The sequence below is a fragment of the Mustela nivalis genome (assembly GCF_964662115.1).
Source record: "Mustela nivalis genome assembly, chromosome: X".
Taxonomy (NCBI): Eukaryota; Metazoa; Chordata; class Mammalia; order Carnivora; family Mustelidae; genus Mustela; species Mustela nivalis.
Window position 1 is genome coordinate 116,259,794 of NC_139040.1, and position 14,154 is coordinate 116,273,947.

The following is a 14,154-nucleotide window of genomic DNA, read 5'->3' on the forward strand; positions in this document are numbered from 1 at the left end:
TTCCAGAGTTACCAGCACCATTGGCAGAAAAACAAAACAGCACAGCACCCCTCGTGCACTCCCTCTCACCCACGTGGGGGCTCACAAGCGCCTACCGGTGTGAGAACATCTTCTGAACTCACCTGGGATACGCTAGGTGTGATCAGAAACGTCAGTGCTGACAGGCAGCGAGTCCAGATTACCGAAATCGACTGATACCCAGAGAAAGCCTTCCGATTTCACAATTAAAAAGAGCTTAACACTTAAAATTATGTTTAAAGAAATCTATTTTTTTTTTATTTTAACAAAGGGTCTGTGTTTCGGGAGACATCTCAAGACATTCAGAAGCTCAATAAATTCCCAGAAATTAAAGTGAAGGTCAAGCAGATGGCTTCTTGCGCTCTCTGACTTCCAAAGCTTCGGCTTCAATTCCCACGTCCAGTTCCTTTCACAACAGCTGCAAGACGATTAATCTCATCAAACAACACCCAAGACGATGTTCAGAGCAGCAGGTTTCACAGAAATCAAAAGGGAGAAATACGAATTATCCATGAAGCTGTAAACGGGTAAACAAACTACGGTCTAGCCACACCGTGGACGACTTACTCAGCCAGAGAAGGAACGCGGAACTGCTATGTGCTACGACACGCAGGGCAAGACGCTGAGTGAAAGAAACCAGTCACAACGGGTCACGCATCGTAGCATTCCATTTATAGGACACAGGCAGAAAAGGCAAACCCTTAGACGTAGAAAGCAAATTAGTGTATGCCAGAAACTGGGAGGAACAGGAAGCTAGGAGGAATGGGGCTGGTGGCTAAAGGGTATACGTTTCTTGCCGGGGTGATGAAAATGTTCTAAAATCATGGTGATGAGGGGCGCCTGGGGGTCTCAGTGGGTTAAAGCCTCTGCCTTCGGCTCAGGTCATGATCTCAGGGTCCTAGGATTGAGCCCCACATCGGGCTCTCTGCTCAGCAGGGAGCTTGCCCCCCCAACTCTGCCGGCCTCTCTGCCTACTTGTGATCTCTCTGTGTCAAATAAATAAAATCTTTAAAAATAAATAAGTGAATTAATTAAATTGTGGTGATGATAGCCCAACTTTGAACGTACTGAAAATTATTTAGCTGTATACTTTAAATTGGAGGAACGATGTGTCATTGAAGTCCTCTCAAGAAATCTGTCCTCAAATATCTAAACATAAAGGCAGCACTTTTAGATTCTCAGTTACTGTGAGGGAATCAAGGCGATGGAAAGTTCCAGAACTAGGTTGTTCCCCTTCAACCAACCATAAGCCATGCCCTAGGCACCAGATTAAAGGGGCTGGGAGGGGAGGTTTCCTCTGCCCCCCCCCATACACCTGCCATGGAGTAACAAGTGTCAGCAGCTGCTGGGTGCAGGCGCTGTCCCGGGCACTGGCCGTGGCTTCCACGCCACGAACGCACACCTGCAGCCAGTCCCAGCGCCTCACTGTGATCACGGTGGCAATGCACAGTGTGGCCACTACCGTTTATAACTGCGTAGCGTGTATGTGAAAGTTGCCCTGAGAGTGGATCTTAAAAGTTCTCATCACAAGGAAAAAAATTATTTAACTATGTGTGGTGATGGATGTGAACTAGACTTCTCGTGATGATCATTTCACAAGACGTACAAATATCCAATCATTATGTTGTAGGCCTAAATCGAATGCTTTATGTCCCTTACACAGTTCGCCAAAATATTCTTCTAAATTTAAAAACCAAAGCAGTGAGGTGGGGCCCCAAAACATAGAAAGGGACAAAAGACAATTTGGAGGGCTTGTTTTCAGAGCAGTTCTCTTTTTTCTTTTGAGAGAAGAGAGCGAGCGAGCGCAGGTGTGTGTGACAGCGAGGAGACGGCAGAGACAGAGGCAGCCAGAATTCCAAGCCGACTCCAGCTGAGTGCAGAGCCAGATACAGGGCTCGATCTCACAACCCTGAGAAATCTGACCCAAGCTGAAATCAAGAGTCGGACACTTAACCAACTGAGGCACACGGGCATCCCCACGGCAGTTGCTGGTGTTCACAGAGAGCAACCAAACCAGGAAAAATTAGATACGGAAAGAAAGAAAAAGACCTACTGACATTGGATTGGCAGCCATACAACACAATACAAAATACATGCAAGTGTGCATTAAAGAAAACCACATGGCACTCCTTAAAACTCACATTATAGTACCCTAGGCATACTGTAAATGGGCGGCTAATTATTTCACGGCCCTGCCTTCCCTTTCCCACTGCAAGAGAACAGTTAGAAAGCCATTTCCCGTTACCCCAACACCTGCTGGAAAGGGCCAAGAGCCCCAGTCTGATATAACCACCTCAGTCTCTCCTAGAGCCAATCTCCTTACGACATTAAACAAGGGCTCATAAGAATAAAATTTATGAGACACAATCCTAAACCCTCTTCAGTCTGGAACCCAAATAGTAATGCAGTACTGTACCCTCTTGTTCCCGGTAAACCCACCGCCCTCCGAGACCAGCAGTCTTCCAAGCAGCCACAACCCCCAAGCCTCAGTCAGCTCCGGGAGCGAGGCACGTCCATGAAGTGCTCACGTAGCTCGAACTATCCAGTCCTCGCATGGCGACCCAGTCCTCGGGGGAGGCCAACCAAGAGTTATAAAGAAAGGCACAGAAAAGGGAGATAATGCAAAAAGCCTGGCTTTCACCTGGAGAGCAAAGCGAACCGCAGCCATGAGATGCAGGACATCTGGCCACCTGAGCTCTCCCAGAAGGCGTCATCTGAGCAACATAAGGTGTGCCTGGACTCTACGGGTTCAAGATCCGTGGTTCCAAAAGAGGAAGTAGTAAACTCGGTCTGGAGCTGTGGACGAGAGCAGAAAACCACCAAGGCAGAGGGCACTGAAGAGGCCAGCACCAGCAAAAGCCCTCTCTGGGTGCTGAACTCAATCCAGTGGGAGGAAGCCCAAGAAATGAGGTGAAATCAGACCCCGCAGCAGCAAAAAAGGGATGAGCAAGGTGGTCAGAGGGGACTGGTAGGGTCTGAGGTCAGAGGACAGGAGAAGATGACCGGAGGCGCCCGACCAGGAAAAATAGCCAGCGCGTACAGCTTTAGTTCACCACAGCCATGCCCAGTCCGCTGTGAGGGGTGGAAAGCATCCCAGCTGCCAACGGCCACCTCCCCTTCATCCCACAAAACAGCCGGATGAGAACAGGTCACCGGCCGGCCCAAGGTCAGGCAGCAATGGTTTCCTTCAGCTCCATGCAGAAGAAAACCCAGAAAAAAAGACCCAAAGTAGAAACTGTGGGATCACCACCTTGATTGTGCAGGAGCCCTTAACCAGGATCATCAACACCCTGCTCTCTTCCCACTGACCTGAGGTGGGCAGAACGCCTCACGGGGTCAGATCTATTAACCATTTGTGTTTCTGCAAACAATCCTAGGTTCTGTGCCCAACCTTCCATGCCAGGTTGCGAATCAACCATGAAATAGTATTTCCAGAGATAGAGCAGTTTTGGACTTTGTGGCATCAAAAAGCACATTTTTGTCAGAGCCATCCCTGAGGTGAGCCCCGGCACCTTCGCTTCTCCGGGCTTTGGCCAAGGCAGACTCCGTGAGGTCAACATTCAGGACTGCGCCCTTCAGAATGCACCTCTCCAAGGAGATGACGCCGCGCCCGGGAAGTACTGGAGAAGTTAAGTGCCACAGAGATCAAAGTCAAAGGACACCAGTCAAAACTCCCCATACAGAGGAAGGAGCGTATGCTATGATGGATTCCAGATGAGAAAAAGGCCATGTGGGGGCCTGGGAATCTGTACTTGAGTATTTTTCCAGATGGCTTTAAAGTAAGCCACTGCACTTAGATGGTCTGAAGGCATGGGTGGACAAACGCGTTCCTTAAAGGGCCACACGGTAAAGATTTTAGGATTTGGCAGGCCTAATCAGGGCTCTGGCAGAGCCAGAAGAATTCGATGTGCCCCAGGTGCCCAAGTTTGCTGACCCCTAAATTCCTAACCAACAGGTATAGGGACACTATGCTGTAATTCTACAACCTGAATTTCCAGAAGTGACAGTCTTAGCGTTTGGGACTAGAATAATCTGAGGAATACTTTCTCCATTCAAGTTAGCAATTTATTAAATGCGGGGAGGGGGCGGTTGGAGGGAATAATAGCTAATAACCTATATAACCAGGACCCGCTGTAGATAGAAAAAGGATAATAAACAAATCTTACAAACAACTGTACACATAAATTTAGCAACTTAAAAAGAAATGGGCCAATTCCTCGAAAAACACAAACTATCACAACTCACCAATATGAAGTAATCTAAATAGCCCTGTAACTATCATAGAAATTTAATCTATAATTTTAAAACTCCCAAAATAGAAACCTTGCGCACAAGAAGGGTTTCACTGGGGAGTTCTACCAAATATTTAAAGAAAAATAATACCAATTCTATACAAAATCTATTGCAGAAAACAGAAAAGGAATGCTATATTCATTTTATGAAACCATAGTCCTAATACCAAAACCAGAAAAAGACAAGAGTCCTCAAAGAGAAACCTACAGACCAGTATCCCTCTTGAATATATACACAGAAAACTCCTTTTGCAATCCTTAACAAATAAGATTTCAGCAACAGGGCGCCCGGGTGGCTCAGTTCATTAAGCTGCCTTGACTCAGGTCGAGATCCCAGGGTCCTGGGATCAATCCCCACCTGGGGCCCTGCTCAGTGGAGAGCCTGCTTCTCCCTCCCCCTCTGCCTACCTGTGCACTCTCTCTCTGCCGAATAAATAAATAAAATCTTTAAAAAAAATTCGACTTAAAAAGCGCCTTTAAATAAAGTAAGACCAACCTTCAAACTGCCTGCCAATGCTTTCTTTTCCACCTCTTCTGCCAGCAGAACTTTCCTCATCTTTCAGGAAGTTAAATTCCCCCCTCTTTATAACCGAGCATCTTTATCCACTGGCACAATCTCAAAGTACTTAGCCCTAAGTCTCGCAATTAGTGTTCAGTGTTTTATGTATCATTTGACACTCTTCCAAACATTTATTGGACATCCCACCCAGCAACACAGTGTGTGGGATTTCGTATTATTAGAGCCTTCACGCAGAGGGAGAAATTAAGGCACATGTGAAACTACCCAGAGGGTCATCTAGAAGATGCTACCAGTTCTCAGCAGCTCCTTCCGGGTTTGCTGCTTAGCACATAAACCCATCGGACCCCAAGTACAGCCACTAGCTCAGTGGCTCCTTCCAGGACACAGATGACAGTAGCCATTTAATGAAATCCAGGCCCACCACAACTTAGGGCCCCAGAGTTGCTTTTCCTGGGGTCTGGATAAGTGCCCAGCTGTAAGGGTTTCAAAAAGCAACCGTGCAGTGGTTTACACATTTGCTTTAAAGATGCAACCGAGGGGCGCCTGGGTGGCTCAGTGGGTTAAAGCCTCTGCCTTCGGCTCAAGTCATGATCCCAGGGTCCTGGGATCGAGCCCCGCATCAGGCTTTCTGAGCCTGCTTCCTCCTCTCTCTCTGCCTGCCTCTCTGCCTACTTGTGATCTCTGTCTCTCAAATAAATAAATAAATAATCTTTAAAAAAAAAAAAATGCAACCGAGGAGGTCTCCCGACTCCTCAGCAGAACTGGGCCTGGAAGTGAACGCCCAGGAGATGGTGGCCAGCGCGGCAGCACCGGGCAGCAGGCCTGGTTTCAGGCACTGGGGAAAGCGCCTGCCCCGTGCGGCGCTCCAGAAACCCAACTCACGAACAGCTTTCCTGAACACACTTTTCAACAGATGCCCAACCACACAGCCCGGGAACTTTCTAACGATCCTCACCTGCCAGGGATTAGTACTTGAAATTACAAAGCCCCGCATTCCAAATCCTAGCCGGATACCAAGCCTGAAACCAAGAGCTCTAACTTTCCCAGGCTGGGAGCCCCAAGGAGGCCCCCCGGGAACCTTACCTCAGTTGTCTCTCCCAACAGGGTAACAAAGGCCCCTGCGGCCATTCAGATGCAGCCCGATTGGTGACACAATTAAGATGCAAACAAGATTTCGAAACTGGTAACTCTCCACTGCAAAACCTTCCATTATGTGTCCACTTCTAGTATTTTTTTTCAGTTTCCAATCCGGGAAGTTAAGACTATTCTATTTTTATTTTGCTTCTCTCCTTGTTAGGTTGGACACCTTTATGTCTACCTCTGTTGCCACTTGTATGTTTTTCTTTCCTAGGTTACCTAATCATAAGATTTTGTTTTTAAAGGGTGTACCAGGGTTTCTATCCCTAAGACGACGGGGTTTGCTGTCTGTTCCAAATACTGAACTGTTGCCACACACGATACATGCATTTTCTAGCTTGTCTTTTTAATCTTCGCCAACTTAAAAGCACCTCCCCCCGCCACCCCACCCCAACACACACTCAGCAAAGTGTCTACTAGCTGGTTAGGCAGTTGGAAAATGCAATCCTGAAAAAAATGTCACATGCGGGGCTTCGGGTTACTTGAAAATGCACTTCTCTCATTAGCTGGGGTAGAGATCGTTCCTAATGCCTGGATGATGGAGTCAATTTCTTAAACAGCTGTTGTCCCTTCCACGGCACTTAAAATACCGTCAGAACGACCAAATAACTAGATGAGGCTTCTTGAGAGATCAAGCACAAACTCACTTTACCATACGCCACCTCCACACGTTTATGGGTGTAACTTTGGAACTACACTCCAGAAAGATTCATTATGGTTTCTACAATTTTTTAATGGCAAGCTCACAAAACTAATTCCCAGAAATGTGCAATTACTCAGTCTGGAGTCAAATACAGCTTGATTAGTGCAATTAAGAATCGTGTGCAGAGTTGGGGGCCAAGAGCGTTAGAAACCACCACAAAATTCCACCCTAACCCCAAACAGTCCATAAAACAAACATTTGCCAATAGCATTCAAGTTCGAGAGAATACCTAAAGGACGAAAAATGCCTGCCCCGGAGCTGTTAAATTCTGAGTCTGGGTGCCTCCCAGCTCCTTGGAAGCAAGCACAGGGAGTGTGAGCCTCCAACCTGCGCAGGGGGAGGGACCGCGGGGCAGAAAGGACCGCAGGAAGGGCTGACAATGAGTTTCGACTTTAGCCACGTGGTGATGAGAACACACAGGAGAGGCTTTTTCATGGGAAAAGGGACAGGAATCTGTTGAGTTTGTGGTGTTCAGGCCCTTCCCCAAAATGGAGACACACTGGGAGGCTGTGGCCAAGAAGCGGAGCCAGGAAAAAAGGTGAACACGGAATGTGAGAGCATAGCAGTCGCAGTCTTGCAGGCCTTAAGGACTGGCTGCCTGGGGCTGGAGGTAGGAGGATGTCCCGTGTTCACAAGAAACGAGGGTGTTGGGTTTTTAATGAGGATCCCATTATACTGATTCTCATACTTAATTAGCATCAGAATCACTGGGAGGAAGCTGGTTAAAAATGCAAATTCCAGAAACTCCCCCAGCCCAGATCGTGAGTCAGTCAATCCAGAAAAGGACCCAAGCAAGCATTTCCCCCTTCCCAAGCATCTGCCCCCCCCTTACGGCTACATTGTTAAAGCGGGGATGTGGGGGTGGGGTGTTGTTATCCCAACGGTAGATAAAGTGTTGGGACAAGGGAGGATAATGCCGAGACAAAGGGGAAAGCTTTCTCTCCTCTTAAACCAAACACACGATGCAATCAAAACTGGATTTTTCAGGTTTTGTGCTTATAGCTAGGAATCACACAAAGACTATATGCTTCTACCAGAAAGCAGCTCAACGAACAACACAGAAAGACTGGGAGCTCTGAGGATGCGGGGAAGGCTCAGGAAATCGGGGAGGGAGGGTCGCCAGAGGCCACAGGCTCAGCAGTGCAGAAGTGCGTGCTGGCCAAGCCCTCTACTCCTAGCCGAGCCCAGGGCAAACCTAGGAGGAAGGTAAGGCCCACCGTCCCTGTAATAGGACTCCTGATTTACGCGTAACGGAGACTTCCAAAAAGAACCAGGGAAATTCTGATGATCTGTCATCTGCATGGCAGCATCGGCTTTGCTAGAACTTACACCGGGGGTTCTCTGCATCAGCACTACCGACATCTTCGGCTGTCAGCACTGTGGGGGGCCTGTCCTAAGCAATGGAGGGGCTGAGCAAGCACCCCTGACCTACAAAATGCTAGTACCATCTCCCCACTTATGATAACCAAAAATGTCACCAGATACTGCCAAATGTCCCCAGGAAGAGGGAGGGAGACAGGGTGGTTGAGAATGAGGGCCTTAAACTAAGAGGCTTCGGCAGTCGTGGAATTAACAAAGGCCTTGGAATCAAACAGACAAAGCTTTGAATCCCAGCTACCCCATTTATAAGGTGAAAAGCTTCAATGGGCCTATTTATTCATCTTTAAAATGGGGATAACAGGACCTACCACAGGGTTGTTGTGAGGATTACGTAAAATAACGTGTAATGCGCTTAGGGCAATGCCTAGCCCAGGAGGCAACTAATAAATACCGGCTTTTATGTTTTCAAAGAGATGTCTGTCTTGAAGAGGAACCAGGGACATTAGCTTACAGCTCTGGCCTAGAGTGGAAACCTACCCTGCCTGAAAGAAACAATACACAGAATCCGCACTCTCCCTTTCCTCTCCAAGTAGGGGGTCTGAACCAGGGGTCCATGGGTTCCCCAGGGGCCAGCGGATACAATGGGGGGGGGGCTGTGAACTCCGATGGGAAAAAAAATACACATACTTATCTTCACGAACTGAAACTTAACATTTTCTTCAGTTATGCTTGTAAAAGCACACGTAGACTATGATGGCTATCGTCACCAATAAAATCACAGCTTTTTCTTACACGATTGCTGAAATATGATTTTCTCAGTTCTACTTCAAAGCTATGGAAGTTATTAGGCCTGATGCTAGATCATGTTATTTCATGTGCTACTGAAGAAGCACATGTTACCTTGTTACATATTTGGGATTTTCTTTTATCTTGCAAATTGTATTTTAAAGTAACTGCGTTACTTTATGCATTTAAAATTCTTACTCTGACGGGCACCTGGGTGACTCAGTCTGGTAAGCATCAACGTGATTTGGGCTCCTCATGTTCTAGGAGTTGTGAGATGGAGCCCCCCTTCCCACTCATGCGTGGGGCATGGAGCCTGCTTAAAATTCTTTCTCACTCTTCTCTCCCAACTCCACTCCAAAAAAAAGCAAAATCCTTACTCTGAGGCTCCACAGTCTTCCTTGATAAGGGTCAAAAGCACAAAGTAAAACCCCTATCCTAAATCTTTCTGGTTAAGTCCAATTCCCAAGCAGCCTTCTGTTAATTTATTGAACAAGATCTTTGTTATAAAACTACTTTCTGAATTGGAGTAACACAAGTCACTGTTTCCCTACATCCACTGTAACAGGATCAGGCAGGTTTCCTCATTCAAGACCAGTAAATGTGTGTGCCCTGTTTTCCCCTAGGGGACTGGAACTCGCTTTCCATCTTGACCATAATATCAGGTCCATTTTAACCAGCACTTATGAAGTATCTATGATGGACCAGAACTGTGTCCAGGATGCAGACACTGGAGGTCGACCTTCGAAGATACTCCCAGCCCAGGGTTCTTAGAAGTAAGACAAGGAGAGGAGGACTGCTAGACCTTTTGAGGACTGACTGGCCAGAGACTGTTTGCTCTAACAGGGCCAGCAGAGCGTGAGTCCACACTCCCCACTGGACAACCTAGCCCACTTGCTGCCCAGCTTATATGACCGGGAACAAGTTATGTGTCCTGCACCAACCCAGAGAAACTCAAACCATCCAAACATGGAACATGTGTGTTCTTGTTAGCCTCGGCTGAGAAATCACAAACTGTTTTCCGGGTTCAAGAGTCCTCAGAATCCAATTCTTCACTTACAAGATGACCAAGGATGAGGTTTTATTTTTTTAGCAAAAATTAAAATTTCCTGAATTAGGTAATCAGCCCCAACACTAAACAGGCACCACCAGGATCAACCCATGCCCAGTGGCGGCTGAGTACTAGCAGGCTTGCACTGGTAACTAAGTTATATGGAATCGCAACATAATAACATATCTAAGTGGTTCGAGTTTAATTCCATTAAAATCACATCATGGAACAGGAGCATTAGGAAGGATTACTGACAAATGGGAAAAAGAACATGAATCCAGGCTCCACAGGCATTTGACTCACCCTTGAGTCACATCCAGTACTTAACATGCCAACACTAATGCCTTTTGACTCATTATTATCAATTAAAATAAATGTTTTTGGAGACCTCACACACAGGTGGTAGATTTCTCACCAAGTGCCCCTAACTGTAAATTAGAACTTACAAGATCCCAGTCTAGCCAGATTCCCTTATTTTCCAAGTGTAGACAGCTATCAACAGCAAGGATGATATGTCTCCCCCAAACAAAGTTGTGGGGAAACACTGAAACAGAGTTCTCAGGGCACCTGGGTAAATCAATGGTTAAGCATCTACCTTCAGCTCAGGTCGTGATCTCAGGGTCCTGGGATGGAGTCCCACACCTCGGGCTCCCTGCTCAGCGGGCAGCTTGCTTCTCTCTCTCCCTCTGCTTCTACTCCTGCCCTGCTCATGCTCTCTCGCTAATAAATAAATTTTTTTAAAAAATTATACGTAAGGGCGCCTGGGTAGCTCAGTGGGTTAAAGCCTCTGCTTTCGACTCAAGTCATGATCCCAGGGTCCTGGGATCGAGCCCCCGCATCGGGCTCTCTGCTCAGCCGGGAGCCTGCTTCCCACTCTCTCTCTCTCTCTCTGCCTGCCCCTCTGCCTACTTGTGATCTCTGTCTGTGAAATAAATAAATAAATAAATAATCTTTTAAAAAATTATACATAAAAAGAATCAGAGTTCTCTTACTCCCAAAACACTTTCATAGGGACTCAAGAACAAAGATGAATGTATACACACATCCCTCCTGGGTACTGTTTCTTCTTAGAATGTTCTTCAGGTCGGCCGTCAAAATTTTTTCATCTTTGAGATGAACAGGCTGAAAGGAGCACCTGGGTAACTCAGTCAGTTAAGTGTCTACCTGGAGCTTAGGTCATGATGAGGTCGGGGGAGGGGTGTTCTGGGATCCAGACGAACAGTGAGCCCCCTGCCCCTGCTCAGCGAGGAGTCTGCTTCTCCCTCTACCCCCTCCCCTCTGCTCACGATCTCTTGCTCACTCTCTCAAATAAATAAATAAAATAATTAAAAATGTTTTTAAAAAATTAACAGGCTGAAAATTAAGGATAATTGGCTGGAAATGTTTTATTTTCTCCTTGCCCAATTAAATTATTTAGATGTCTACACCTTGCCAGCTTAGAACCTGCCAGTTTCTCCTGCTCCCCTCTAAACTGTGCATCTATGGTCCTCTCCCTCTCTAGCCACTGTTAGCTCCAAGTTCTCTTGCTTGGGGCACCCGGCAGGCTCAGTCTGGGGAGCCATGTGACCCTTGATCTGCACATCGTGAGTTCAAGCCCTGCGCTGAGCACAGAGATTATTTAATTAAGAAAATTAGGGGCACCTGGGTGGCTCAGTCTGTTCAGCTCAGATCATGATCCTGAGGTCCTGGGACATAGAGCCCAGTGCTGGGCTCCTTGCTCAGCGGGAATCCCGCTTCTGCTCTCCCTGGGCGCTTGTGTGCGCTTTCTCAAATAAACAAATCTTTCTTTAAAAATTAAAAAAAAAATAAAGTTCTCTCACTTTTTCTTCATAAAGTAAAGATTCCCCCACACTTTTACAATGGAACACAGAAGCCCATTGTGAGTCGTCATTTCAACATACCACACTTGGAATTAAGCAGAAAGCTGTTTAAGGCTTCAGGCACCAGCACAGACTGAAAGAAGTGCCAGAAGCTTCCAGCCTCATCCTGAGATTACCCTCCTCAGAGCCTAGAAAACCTATGTTCAATAAGGACAGGTCAATGTTCACACATGCTTCCACCAAGGACACTTCCTAAATACTGCTGGGCGACCCAGAACCACTTCAAGCCTCATCCTCCTCACCTTTAAGTTCAGTATGCAAGAACCTTCACTAACCACTAATCCCTAAAGTTGGCAGGGTTCATTACTCAACAAAACCTGAGCCATCTCACACCCAACACTAGCTGCTCACTCCAATCACCATTTTATCTCTTGACTCTACCATCACCAAATACTCCATCTCCCAATACTCTCCATCCTCAACTAAGAATTGTGGGAACTAAAAAATGCTTTGTTTTCTCAAAGTCACTTCCCAACCACCTAATACACTGCCATTACTTAAGAACCTTGTCGTTATTTTAGGGCAACTCCCTTAAAAATCAAGCCCTATGAAGTGTGCACTGTCCTTTTTTTTTTTTTTTTTTTTTTTTTATACCATGGGGAGGATAGTACTCTGAAAGCTTGAGAGGTAAGGCCAAAGTCCCATGCAGAGCCAATCAAGAAAGACAAGATGCAAACCTAGGTCTTGCTTCAAATCCCCCAACTTTTTTGTTTGTTTGCTTAAATTAAATCTGCCTTCGGAGAGCCTTTAAGCTTGGGGGAGAAAATGCAAAATGAGTTTTCAGAACTTCAAGAAAGGAGAAGAGAAAGAGAGAAAGTGAAAAAGCCACGGTTTTAGGTGGGAACAGTAAAGGTTGCTCCATCCAATTCGAGGAAAACGGTGAAAAGGCCAGATATGGATGAGATGCTTCATGGGATGCACGGGAAGCGCCGATTCAAGTCTGCAGTCCTTACAGGTTTAAAAGCCAGCGGAAAAAAAGGCTGGCAGTCCTACCCCTCCCCCAGCCACGTTAAAACCCAGAGAAAAGCATGCAAAAATACCCTTCCCCTTCGTAATTGCTGCACACAGTTCCCACTTTCCAGCCCTCTGTTCTGACCGGCTGTGTTCGGAGCCTCCAAGACTCGGAGACTTATAGTTCCCGCGCCCAGACCTCACCCCCCCCTTCCATAATCTTCGTTTCCTTTCCCGTCCCCTGTCCCTTTCCGCGGGACCCGTCTCCTACGCAGTCGGCTAAGAATTCTGCGAGCGCGGCGCGGTCCTGCCCGAGCCCTGGCTCCCACGAGGGGAGCCCCCGCCCCAGGGTGGAGGGAATTTACCCGCCTCCGAGTACAGGAAAAGGTCACGCGGGCGGCCCCGCGCGGCGCACGCCCCCCGCCCCTGCACCTCCACCCTAAGTGGGGGCCCGCAGACGCGGGGGTGTTCCTCCCGGGCCGCGCGGCGCCAAGGGGACCCTTGCAGGGGCGGCCACGCCCGCACGGGACGCGCGGGTGGGCGACCCGGGCCTCGCAGGGCGGCGCCGCGGGAGCAGGGCTGTGGGGGGAAGCGGGCCCTCCAGGCCCCGCGCTGCCCTGGGGACCGACCTCGGCGGGAGCTGGAGCGCGGCCCCCGCCCCGGCCGCCGGTGCACGCGGCCCCGCAGCGCGCTCGGCGCCGCAGCCGGAGAGCCTCCGGGGCCGCGCGGGCCGTCCGCATTGTTCGGCCCGCGGCGCGCGCCCCGCCCGGTCCCCGCTGGCCCCAGCCCGGCGGGCGGCGCCGGCGGCCGGGCAGGTGGCCGCCGCGCGCCCTCACCTTTGGCGCCGAGCTTGAAGTCGAGCGTGCTGTGCCGTGCTGCTGCCATAGTGAGGCGAGGCCCTGTGCCATGCCTGGGGGAGGCGGCCGCGGGAGACTGGGGGGCCGCACGGCGTGTCGGGCTGCGGCCGGCGGGGAGTGAGCCGCGCCAGGGAGGCCGAGGGTAGGAGGTGGGAGGGACCGCCGGGAGCGATCCGGGGCGCGGGGGCGGGGTCGGGCCCGCCTCCGGGAGGGAGGAAGCGAGGAAGCCCGCAGCCCCGAACTTAGAGCGCAGGGTGTGGGGCCTCGCTAATGCAATGGTGGAAACGTGGGCGCCGTGCTCCCCGGCGTGCGTCACCAATGGCTGCTCCCGCGCCGATGATCGGGCGGGCGCTCCCGCCATCCGTTAGGTCACCTTAGGTTTGAGCAGTGCAGCACGACTTCCGGGGGGGCCCACCCCTTACACATCCCCAGACCATCCCCCAAGCTGGGGCCCCTCTTATTTCCTGGCTAAGTCAAGAAAATCAAATGCTAGGATCCACCCCGTAGGCTAAAAGTACTGCCGCCTTTTCCTTAACTCTTGAAATGCTACAGTTAAACCCATTAGAATTATTTCCATTATTATTAGCAAGGGTCGGCTTGTATTGGGGGATCAAATGAAAACCTCTTGGTTTTACTTACCTA

General features: G+C 48.9%; 1 protein-coding gene across 1 annotated transcript in view; it reads right to left on the minus strand.

The window, feature by feature from the left end:
* SMS (spermine synthase) overlaps nt 1-13,836 on the minus strand; it is a 48,617-nt gene extending 34,781 nt beyond the window's left edge. Inside the window, exon 1 of the mRNA XM_082718282.1 lies at nt 13,492-13,836. Coding sequence (XP_082574408.1) covers nt 13,492-13,540 — 49 coding nt within the window. The 5' untranslated portion in view covers nt 13,541-13,836. The remainder of the gene's footprint in view (nt 1-13,491) is intronic.
* Nucleotides 13,837-14,154: the final 318 nt, after the last annotated feature.